Source organism: Leopardus geoffroyi, chromosome A1, assembly GCF_018350155.1.
Source record: "Leopardus geoffroyi isolate Oge1 chromosome A1, O.geoffroyi_Oge1_pat1.0, whole genome shotgun sequence".
Taxonomy (NCBI): Eukaryota; Metazoa; Chordata; class Mammalia; order Carnivora; family Felidae; genus Leopardus; species Leopardus geoffroyi.
Genome location: NC_059326.1, coordinates 204650762 through 204662305, shown reverse-complemented (window position 1 = coordinate 204662305; position 11544 = coordinate 204650762). Strand labels below are relative to the sequence as shown.

At 42.4% G+C, this 11544-nt stretch overlaps 1 protein-coding gene across 17 annotated transcripts in view; it reads left to right on the top strand.

Annotated features, from left to right (window-relative positions):
- Positions 1-1562: 1562 nt before the first annotated feature.
- Positions 1563-11544, top strand: part of ZNF131 (zinc finger protein 131) — a 31186-nt gene continuing 21204 nt past the window's right edge. For 2 of the 17 annotated variants that reach the window (XM_045438911.1, XM_045438830.1), the window contains exons 1-4: positions 2255-2494; positions 2720-2858; positions 3873-3974; positions 10661-10805. In XM_045438911.1, the coding sequence (XP_045294867.1) occupies positions 2735-2858; positions 3873-3974; positions 10661-10805 (371 nt within the window). In that variant the 5' untranslated portion in view covers positions 2255-2494; positions 2720-2734. The other 15 variants (XM_045438903.1, XM_045438953.1, XM_045438833.1 and 12 more) reach the window with 15 other exon arrangements.

The window sequence follows — 11544 nt, the reverse complement described above, 5'->3', positions numbered from 1 at the left end:
GACGATTTCCCTCATGTAGAATTTAAGAAACAAAACAAATGAGCAAAGGAAAAGAGACAAACCAAAGAATAGACTCTTAACTATAACTATACAGAACAAACTGATGGTTACCAGCGGTAGGTGGGTGGAGGATCAGGTGAAATAGGGGATGGGTATTAAGAAGTGCACTTGTCTGATGAGCACTGGGTGATGTATGGAATTACTGAATTACTATGTTGCACACCTGAAACTAATACACTGTGTGTTAACTATATTGGAACTAAAGAATGAATGAATAAATAAATAAACAAAATTTGCATTCGGATAGATGAAAAAAAAAAATCTCATCTGTTTCCATGGCTTTAATATCCACTTTATGCTAAAAATTTCCAAATCCCTATGGCTAGCTCTCTCCTCTAAATTCTATACAGGTCCATATATAAAATGCCTTGTTGACATCATCTGTATTTAGTTGTCTCCTTAAAATCATCTCTCCCCTTCCCATCCTTTCTCCCCAATCATTTTTTTCCAGTTATATTCTCTATTTTGGTAAATTGTACCAACAATCCATCCACTCAAGCTAGAAATCTAGGAGCCATCCTTGAGTGTTTTTTCTCTTACCATGAATATATCCAACATTATTTATTTAGTACCCATGACATGTTTCCAGTCAATGTTGATTCTATTTCTAGATTCCATCCAATTCTCTAATCCCATTTGCCACCACGATTTAATCCAGATTACTAACAGCTTCCCTCTGGTCTCTATTTGCATCTTCACCTATTAGACTATTCTCCATATTGGGGCTGGAACTACCTCTTTAAAAAGTAAATCTTCGTATGTCACTATCCTGCTCAACCTTCAAAGTTTCTCTTTGTGATTATAAGAAAATCTATCATCTTTAACACTGTTCACCAGGCCCCGGTGGGTCTGCCCCACCAACATTCTTTTTTAGTTCTTAGAATGCTATAATCTCGCCGTCTCTGAACGCGCTGTGTACCCTTGCGTAAAAACACTCAGACTTCATATTGCTTCTTACAGGTCACTAGTTTTCCTCAAGGAGCCCTACTCCCCACCCCCGATTACCTTGTTCTTCACATCTCACATAACACTCAGAAATCTGCATCCAGGCAATTAACTGTACAAAAGATCTATCTACTCCATCAGACCAGGATTAGAAAGGAACAAACTACATACGCCTTATTCACCACTTAATTTCTCAGTCCCTTAAACAGTGCCTAGCACAGCGCTGGCTCTCAATAAATGTCTGTTGAAACAATGATTACACTCACCCTTGCATACAGCCAGGTATTTTGAGTCTTTCCCTAATCCTCACTCTATTTTCTTCTGAGAGAAAAAAGTAAATCTCGACTGTTACCCTCCGAAAGCATTTTTTTCGGATGAATGAATGAATGACCCAGGGAAGAGAGGCTGATTGTAGGTCACTGGTCTCTTTAAGCGCAGGGGTTGGGAGTGGAGAGCTGTAGTAATAGCATCATGTGTAAATAATCCGAGCAGATCCAGGTCCCAAGCCTAGCAAGCACGTGCCGCCTGCAGAGCGCGGAGAGGGCGGGCACCGGGGAGGAAGGTCCCAGGCGGCCGGAACGTGCTCGCGCCCGTGGCCGCCGCCCGCGCCGCGGCCGCCCGGGTCTCGGAGCGAGCGCACGTGTGCCGGTCGGACCCAGCAGAGGCAGTGCCCGGGCAATCGTCAGGAAATGGAGGGCGAGGCGCTATTTAGGGGTAGGGAACAGTGTGGGTTGGGTTTCGCCCAGAGAGGTGAGAGCGGGGAAGATCCGAGGGCCAGAGAGGAGAGAGGGAGGATCAAGAGCTAGGTAAGGCGGGCCCACCCAAGGCTTGGGAGGGAAGGGGGCGGGGCGGGAGGAGCCGCGGAATAAAAGCGCACCGGGGACGACTTGTGAGTTTATTCGGAGGTCCGGGTCGGAAGCGCTCACACCTGGAGTCCTGCGAAGGTGGGTGGAAGGGCGGGGTTTAGGATTTATGATTTAGGATCCCTGCCCCGGGTACAGCCTGGCCCACAACTGGCTCTACCCTAGCACAGCCCGACTTCCTCCTCCCAGCGTTGGCCGCCTCACCCTCGCCGAGCGCCAAATCCGCCACTAGCGGGGCGGTGGAGGTGTGGCCTCTTCGCTCCGTGGTCGGCGCTTGGTCGGCGTCCGCGTCAGCCGGAGCCCAGCGCGGTGACGCAGTACGTCGACGTAAGTGACGCGCAGGCCCGGGCCGCTCCTCCTTCGCTGAGTGAGTGCCGGCCCGGTCGGGGCGGGGGAGAAGAGGGAGGGCGGGGGAGGGAGAGGCGACCCGGGAGTCGTTGTGGGCCGCGGGCCGGACCGGGTCCGGGGCCGCAGGAGCCAGGGCCGGGCAGAGGGGCTTGGCGGGCCGTTAGGGCGCCGCCACGGCTGTCGGGTCCCTTCCCCTGCCGGACTTGCGCGCCCCGGCGCCCGGAGCCTCCGGCGCTCTGCCCACCCCGCTTCAGCTCGCGTCTCCCGACTCCAATTAGGTCAGGCTCGGAGTCCCGCGGCCGTGGCTCCGGCCCCCAACGCGCGGCGGCCACCCGACTCGCCTTTCTTTCTTCCCTCGCCTTCCTCTCCTCTTGCCTCATCCTCCCCCCCCCCCCCCTTCTTTTCACGTAGCTGGGGTTTTGGGTTTTGTTGTTTTATGCTTTAGGGGTTTTGTGCCTCGGCCCGAGCTCATGGGTGTACATTATCATGCTCCTCTTTTGTAGAGCAGCCCGACGGCCATGGAGGCCGAAGAGACGATGGAATGCCTTCAGGAGTTCCCGGAACATCATAAAATGATCCTGGACCGATTGAATGAACAGCGAGAGCAAGATCGGTTTACTGACATCACCCTGATTGTCGATGGTGGGTAGGGTGGTGGGCAGAGCAGTGAATTTGTGGCTACCGTTCTTCTCTCCCCTTCCCCCGCCCGCCTTTTATACCCAATCCTCTGTGGACTGTGCCTATTGAGTGTGCGCTGGGACGAGGGGGGACTTGTCAGTGGCCACTCACATAGACCGTGTTGCAGAAGGCTAGTTGGCTAGTCATGCTTTCAACATAATCATCACATCTTAACTTGTTGCAGCCTCTTGAAGTTTCCCTATTGCACACATTAGCGTAAGATGATGGCGTGGAGATAGAGAGGATGTCTCTAAATGTTTGGTTAATAGCTTTCTGCTCATAAACTTCTTTGAGGAGCCTTTCACAACAATCATTTGAGAAGTGTTGATTGTTTCTACCTTCCCACATGGTCTTGGAGGGAGAACGTGAGACATACCTTTGCAGCATTTGTACCCTCTTTGGGTACAAATCAAATGGGGTCTTTATCAGTGTTAGGAGTTGTCATTATAATGGAGACAAACGTAGCTTGGGTATCTTTTCTATTTAGTGAAAATAGACTCCTCAAGGCAAGCTATTTATTATAGATCTGCTGCTTCCAAATATTAGGCATATTAACATGTTTTCCATAGCAGATGCATCCAGCATTATGTTTATTCTATGTTTTTTTTGTCTCTTTCCAAGTGATGTATAACTTTTTGGGTTGTGTTTATATTTAGCAGTTTAAACTGAATCCGATATGCCTTTCACTCTTTAAGTAGTAAGAAGCTTCTCTTATCTCTTTTAGTTTTATAAACTGGGTTTTATAAATTGACTTTATGAGGTCTTTGAGGTAAAGATTTGGGTTCATGTCTAATTGAAATTGAAATTTATCAAGATAGCTGCTTAGAATGTTCTGACTTTAGTTTCGTAATTTATATAGTCTTATGATTGTATTATGAAGAAAGATCTTTATATAATTTACTACTTTGTTTTATGGTTTTACTTTTGATTTTTGAATATTATATGATACTCTTTTTTTTTTTTTTTTTTTTAATCTAGGACACCATTTTAAGGCCCACAAAGCTGTTTTGGCTGCTTGCAGTAAGTTCTTCTACAAATTCTTTCAGGAGTTTACTCAGGAACCTTTGGTAGAGATTGAAGGTAAATGCTTGTTTTTGTTTGTTTTTTAATTAATTTACTTATTTGGAGAGAGGGCCCATGCGTGTGCACACATGCAAGTGGGGGAGGGAGAGGCAGAGAAAGGGGAGGGAGAGAATCCCTGGCAGCCTCCTTGCTGGCAATGCAAGCCCGACACAGGGGACAGGGGACACAGGGCTTGGGACTGGATCTCACGAACCCATGAGGTCATGACCTGAAGACGCTTAACCAACCGAGCTACCCAGGTGCCCTGGTAAATGCTTGTTATAAATACAATATTTAGCAAACATTATAATTAATGAAGAAGTGTTAATTTAGCAAGGTACTGTAGGAAATAGGTATCAGTGGTTCCTATTACTTGACTGGATAAATTGTTCTTTTGACACTTGAGAATTCTTGCTTTCCGTAAAGTGCATGGTAAAATGATCCGCCAAGGAAAACCCTTACTTTAGATGGTAGATGTTGATCTCATAAAAGAGTCTTTTTCAACTTCTGAGACCAGTGCTCACTCTTTTGAAAACGTGTATTAGAAGTGAATTCCCATTTTTGTTCAGTGGGCTTATGTTTCAGACTGGTGGGGATGCCGCAGGTTACAGTAGAGCTGCTTTACTAGCAGAGGTACTTACGACATGCGCAAGATGAAGTGTACTGCCACAATATGGAAAAGGCTAGGAAAGATGAACCGAAGCAGCATTCAGAAGTTGTAGTGGATATAGAGTCTGGGATGGAAGGAATCGTTCAGTAGATACACCCTTAAAGTAGAAAGTGATTTTTGCACTTGTTTGACTTTTGTGATCATAGCTTCCCAAGTGCTAGCTATAGTGCTATTTAGGTGCATTTTCTGAGGTTTAAAGCAATCCTTTGAAGTAAATGGTATTATTTCCAATTTATACATCAGGGAACAGGCTCCAAATGGTTACTTGCTCAGTGTTGCCCAGCTAGTAAGGGATTCACTTTGTGTATTAATTACCATGCTTTTGTCTTTTGATATGACATTACTTACCCCTCCCCACCATCCAAAACTGTAGGAAATACTTGTCTACATAAATACAGAACTTTAGCTTTTCCAGTGTTCTTGAGCTTTGGTTTTGTATCTTCTTCACTGTGTGTGTGTGTGTGTGTGTGTGTGTGTGTGTGTGTGTGTGTATACATATATATATATTTGTTATGAATGAGTTGCCTAGAAACACTGTTCCCTTGGGAAAATTTGGTGCCCTGGGGAGTAAAGAAAATGTGAAAACTTAAACATATTCCTTTTGGGGAGGTGGCTTTACATTCCAGTTTAGCATTCTGGCTGATACATCCATAGATAATCTTTTCATTATCTGTGATGGACAGCCACAGGCATAATGGAAATCCACGAAGCTTACTAAAGTGAGAATCTAGCTGCCTATACGGTATTAGTTTCTGTTACAGGGCAAGATTTCATCCATTTATTTACCTGAGGTACTTTGTGACGCCAGGCAGGTTACTTTACCTTAGTTGCATAGACAGCTCGCCTTGAGGCAGGGCTGAGAGGAATAAAATTTTCATCTGAAAATTCCTCATTTCTTTATAGGCTTGTCACAATTACTTGAAATAACATGTGCAGAGCACTGAGCATAGTGTTTGGTACATTGTCAAAGTTTAATAAATTGGGACTGTTTGTCAGAATTAATACTTGTTATGTGTTATGTACTACTGTACTGGACCCAGGAAGTGAAAAATTGATGAATGAGACAGACTTTAAAGAATTTGCAAATTTAATCACAGGTGAGCAACAGATGCAGAAAAGAGAGCAAAGAGTGTTGCAGAGACTTTTATTGTGGAATGGTGTCGCCGAGGAGGGAGGACGAGTGGTTTAGTCTACCTTGGTGAGATAAAGATTTCAAAGAGGAGCTGACTTCTGCTTTTTAAGCAAATAAGTGGCCCAGTCTAGAATATGCATTGCTTTTGGAACAAGGAATATACCTGGAGAAGTAGGGTCTTTTCTTCTGGAGACTAATCACCTTGAGATTCTCTCGTACTTCTTAGTACCTCTGACCTGCTGCCTTCATTATAGGATAGCACATACGAGCCTTCAGTACTTAACATGACAAATGAGAAAGTGTAAGAGCATTTTCTGTTTTTGTTATTTGCCAGGTTCAGGTTTAAAGAATCAATTTGGCTCAGTGTGTTTTTGTTTTTCTTTTGGTGTTTTTTTTATTATTAAAAAATTGTTCTTAATGTTTTTATTCATCTTTGAGAGAGAGCACATGCACACGCGCATGTGAGCAGGGGAAGGGCAGAGAGAAAAGGAGAGAGAGAATCTCAAGCAGGCTCCACACTGTCAGTGAGGAGCCTGAAGTGGGGCTCAAACTCATGGGCCACAAGATCATGACCCAAGCTGAAATCAAGAGTTGGACGCTTAAATGAGCCACCCAGGAACCCCTTGGCTTAGTGTTTTCTTTCTTTCTTTTTTTTTTTTTATTTTTTTTTTAACATTTATTTATTATTGAGAGACAGAGCATGAGCATGAGCATGGGAGGGGCAGAGAGAGGAGACACAGAATACGAAGCAGGCTCCAGGTTCTGAGCTGTCAGCACAGAACCCAAAGTGGGGCTTGAACTCATAAACTGCAAGATCATGACCTGAGTCGAAGTTGGACACTCAACTGACTGACCCACCCATGCACCCCTTGGCTCAATGTTTTCTTAAGCCCTTAACTTCAGGATCACTGTACAATCTGTCTAGGTCACTTGGCTATAAAGAAAGCCCTGGACATGTCATTAGACAACCTGCCTTGTAGTCCTGGCTTCACTGTTTTGTCAGTTATATAACCTTGGACATGTTGGCTTTTCTTTTTCTTATCTGTGAGATATGTCAAGTAAGTTTTCACTATGTCACGGACATTTTAATGTTATGACATGCTGTGCTGTTAAAATCCTCCGGAGAATGCTGCTGCTGTTGTTTTGATTTGGTTTTGTTTTTAGCAGGCAGTCAGCCTGGTTTAGGTTCAGTCTGGGCTTATGTGGGCTGTGGATGCAATGCCAGTTTATTTTTCAAAACCTTTGTTGTGCTGCTCGGGTGCCAGGTGTGCCAGCCTGGGTCCACATCATAGTGCAGGTCTCAGACCCTTTACTGTGCTGCCTCAGGTCAGTTCCACATGTGTAGCTCAGTGGCTAGTGCTAGGCTGCATTCACAAGGACCTTTCTCTAGCTCCCTCTTCTGACTTCTGTACTTTAGCTCCTCGGGGCAACTTTTCCTGATCCTCTGGCTGGAAAACTGGGATTTTTTAGCTTCTCTGTGCTGACATAGACTTCCCGTAGTGGGATCCATTTTCTAGACAAAGTGATGAAAGGGGGGAAAAAATTCTCTCCATGTTCTTGGAGATCATTGCTAGTTTTCTGTCAGAAAGAAGGACGTTTTCTAATAATTAGTGTCTGCTTGGCGGCCACCAGCCACAGGTGTGCAGCATCAGAACTGGGACTTGCCTTGAGGCAGGGCTGAGAGGAATAAATCCAAGTGTCCCCGTCCCCCTCCCACCCCCCCCACACACATATGTACTCTCTGTTCCCTTTCCTGATTCTCTAGCCAGAGTTTTCTTCTGTACCTGCTACACAGTTACAGGATTTGGGCTGTCTTTAAGTGTAAGCTGGGATATGTGAGAGGAAAAATGAAAACCAGGAAACTCACTGCTGCTCTTTTGAGTTTTGATTTCTGTCCCCAGCCTGCTTGTTTCTATTTATGTTTCAGAGTCCTTATGTATTTGCTTTATGTATTCTGCCCAGGATTTTTAATTGTAATCAGTGGACAAGATAGGGTGGAGTGTGCTTTCTCCATCTGAGTTATAATTTTAATCTCCCTCCGTAAAATATGAATAATGACCTCTATATGTCTAGAATGCTGCCCTGTTTTGCTTCTTCCTAAGGGAAAAAAAGAAGATTCAGGCTAAGGTGTTCATATTAACAGTTTCCTTAGATAACTCAGAAAGACTATATTCTCTTGCCCACTTCTGTTACGAAAGGAGCAAGGGATTAGACTGAGATTTGGAAGTTACCAAAGTAGTCCTGATAGAGAACCAAGTGTTTTCGCAGCTGTGCATCATCTGTCACCACATCACTTCCCTGGGCACATGTTAGCCGTTTGGTCCATGTTAGCTAATTAGGTCAGTAGTTTATTCCTAGGACTAGTGCTGGACTGGCGACTTAAGCACCTAAGGTGCTTATAAAAAAAAAAAGTTTCCTATCCTGGTTTTGATTCTAAGGATCGGAGACCCATGCTTTAAGTCTGCAATGATTCTAATTAACCAAAATTGGGAACTAAGTCTGTAATTCCTTATTCAAATCCTTGGAGGCCAGATGTTTCTTGAAATTACAAATTTTCTAAAGATAATGCAGTCTGTGTAGTATATTATACTCCCAGTGGGGTCTAGGGAGGTGACATTCTATAATCAAATAATATTTCAGCAGAGTAGCATATTAATATTTACTCTAAGTGGGATAAAGACTAAAAATAGCCTAATGTCCATTCAGATCAAATATTGCTGCCAAATTAATGGGAAAACTTCTGGTCTTAAGAGATTTGGGGGACTTTGGAATTGTGAATAAGAGATTGTGGGCCTGTAGTGAATTAAGCTGTGGATATTCAAACTCTTCCAAGCAGGAGTGTTTCCTGCCATCATCTTATTTAAAAATCTTATGTTGGGGGCGCGTGGGTGGCTCAGTTGGTTAAGCATCTGACTTCGGCTCAGGTCATGATGTCACGGTTTGTGAGTTTCAGCCCTGCGTGGGGCTCTGTGCTGACAGCTCAGAGCCTGGAGCCTGCTTCAGATTCTTTGTCTCCCTCTCTCTCTGCCTCTGCTCTCTCTCCCAAAAATAAATAAACATTATTTAAAAAAAAAATCTTATGTTGGGCTTAAGAGTCAAGCCATCTGTGTTTGATTCTAGTTTCATCTCTTCAGTAACTTGCCAAAGTCACAGTTATTAACTTCTGTGTGCCTCGGTTCTCCTGTCTGTGAAATGGGGATTGTTATAGTAAGTTCTCCATAGGATTGATACGAGGATGGAGTTAATACTTGTGACGTGTTTAGAGTCATGCCTGGTATTTGTAGTATTATATGTGTCATTCCATTTCGAGAAAAATACACATTTAAAAAAGTTTTTTTAATGTTTATTTTTGAGAAGGGGAGGGACAGAGAGAGAGGGAGACACAGAATCCAAAGCAGGTTCCAGTCTCTGACCTGTCAGCACATAGCCCAGCGTGAGGCTTAAACTCATGAAGGGTAAGATCATATCCTGAGCTGAGATCAAGAGTCAGACACTTAAACGACTGAGCTACCCAGGCACCCCAACAAAGGTGTTTTGTTATACTTTTAAACATTTGATCAAAACTCCTTAAATTTAGTTATCTGTACCTCAGGCTACTCTCATATAATAATGAATACCATGGTGAAAAGACAACAGGAAAACAAAGATTTAGGGGAGACCCAAATAAAAGCAACCTGAAAAGAATCCAGTCATTTTTAGATTGTTTATTCAGGTATATAAAGTGCATAAGAAGAAAATAAAAGTATTTTTGTATTTGCAGTTATGCAAATTGTGTGCAGTTTAGACTTGGGCATTTCTTAGTGTAAAAATTCAGTGTTGAAAGTAGCTTTCTCTTGGAGTGCCTGGCTGGCTCAGTCGGTTGAGCATGTGACTTTTGATCTTGGGGTTATAGGTTCAACCCCCCACTTTGAGTGTAGAGATTACTTAAAATCCTTAAATAAAAGTGGTTTTCTATTTGTTTCTTTCAATAGATTTTTGTAGTCTTGCATTAGCAGACTGAAACAATAATATATAGCATTGAAGAGAACAAAGAAATAGAGTATCCTTTTGGGCCAAAATCTAACCATAAAACTTGTAAAGAAAAGTTGGAATCATGAAAATTTAATTTTGGAAGTGACTTTAGCCCTTATTCACTCCTACTTTGTGTGTCTGCATTTTAGGGAGCATTGTTTTAGATACTGGGAGGTGAGTGTACAGAGACAAAAATCATTTCCCTCGTGTAACTTAGAGTCCAGAGATGCCCATGGGTTTTAATTACCAGAACAGGTACAGAGTTCAGCCTGGGGGAAGTATTAGAAAGTTTCATTAAGGGTGTGGCATTAGAATTGGGCCTTCAAGGGTGATAGGACTTATACAGATACAAACTGAGCATTCATTAAGGAAGGTGAGTGTTAAGGCAAGGAAACTTTTAGAAGTGAAGGGTTTGTTTAAAGATCAGTATATAGTATGGGATTGATACAGTTTAAAATTTGGAAGGGAAAATAGTGGTAAATAGAAAAATAACGTGAAGTACCTTGAAATAAAGGCAGACTGGTTTGGAACTTTTTTGCTGAGCTGTGGAAAGCCCTTGAAGATTTGGAGCTGAGTTGATGTAGTGATCCCTGGCAAGAAACATAGCATGTCTGACATGTAATAGTTAGCCAATTCATGTATTTAAGTGATAGATTTTACTCTTCATAAGAGTATTAGGAAACCTTTGGGAAAGATCTTAAAGTAGTTTGGTAGGAACTTTGGCTATAGTATTACTGTACTGTTAATGAGAATTCCACCAGGAAATAATTTTCTGAAATTCAGATACTAATCAGGTTTTGAACACTGAGCTTTTTTTTTTTTTCTTTACTAAATGTTAGAAGTTTTGAATCAATGGGCAAACATGCTAATGCACATCTTTTTTTTTTACAGGTGTTAGTAAAATGGCCTTCCGTCATTTAATTGAGTTCACATACACAGCAAAATTAATGATACAAGGAGAAGAAGAAGCCAATGATGTATGGAAAGCAGCAGAGTTTCTACAAATGCTAGAAGCTATCAAAGCCCTTGAAGTCAGGTAATTACTTATTTTCTTAGTAATGCACAGATAGTTCTGTTCAGTCATGTACATCCTATTAGTCAAGAATTTATTGTATGTGTTATGCCATAAAGGATTGACATTTTGAAATTAAGAATATTTAAGGATCTATAAAATTCTGGATACTGATTGCTCTTTCTCTCACACTTGATTTCTTGTCCTTCTGTAAAAACTGCTAAGGGTAATTAAAGTAGCATCTTTTGTATCTAATAAAATCGGAAAGACTGGCAGCTTTTAAGGAGTTGTTTTGTTGGGTTTGAGTTGTTAATTGTACCAAGCTTTATTCTAAAAAGAATTTGGCTTACAAAGATTAACATAGTCCTGTTTAAAAATAGTGAGGAAATGGATGAAGATGAATAGGCCACATGAGGTGATAATCAGTGAAGTTAGAAATACAGTAGCCAATATGCATGGCATTCAAGTCTATATACTTGCTAGGTGGGCTAAATCTAGCTCTGAATTCTGAAGCACCTAATGGAAAGAAAAAGGAAAGAAAAACCTTAAGTTACATTACTCATGGCTATGAGAACAAATCAGTTGCTTCGGAGCCATTCCTGGCATTAAGACACAAAATTTCTCAGAAAGTATTAAGAAAACATTAAATGACATGACAAAGACTCAACATCTTGCATAACAAACGGTGGCAATATAACAGTGACCAGGGTGCCTGAGTGGCTTAGACGGTTATGCATCCGACTCTTGATACTGGTCAGGTTGT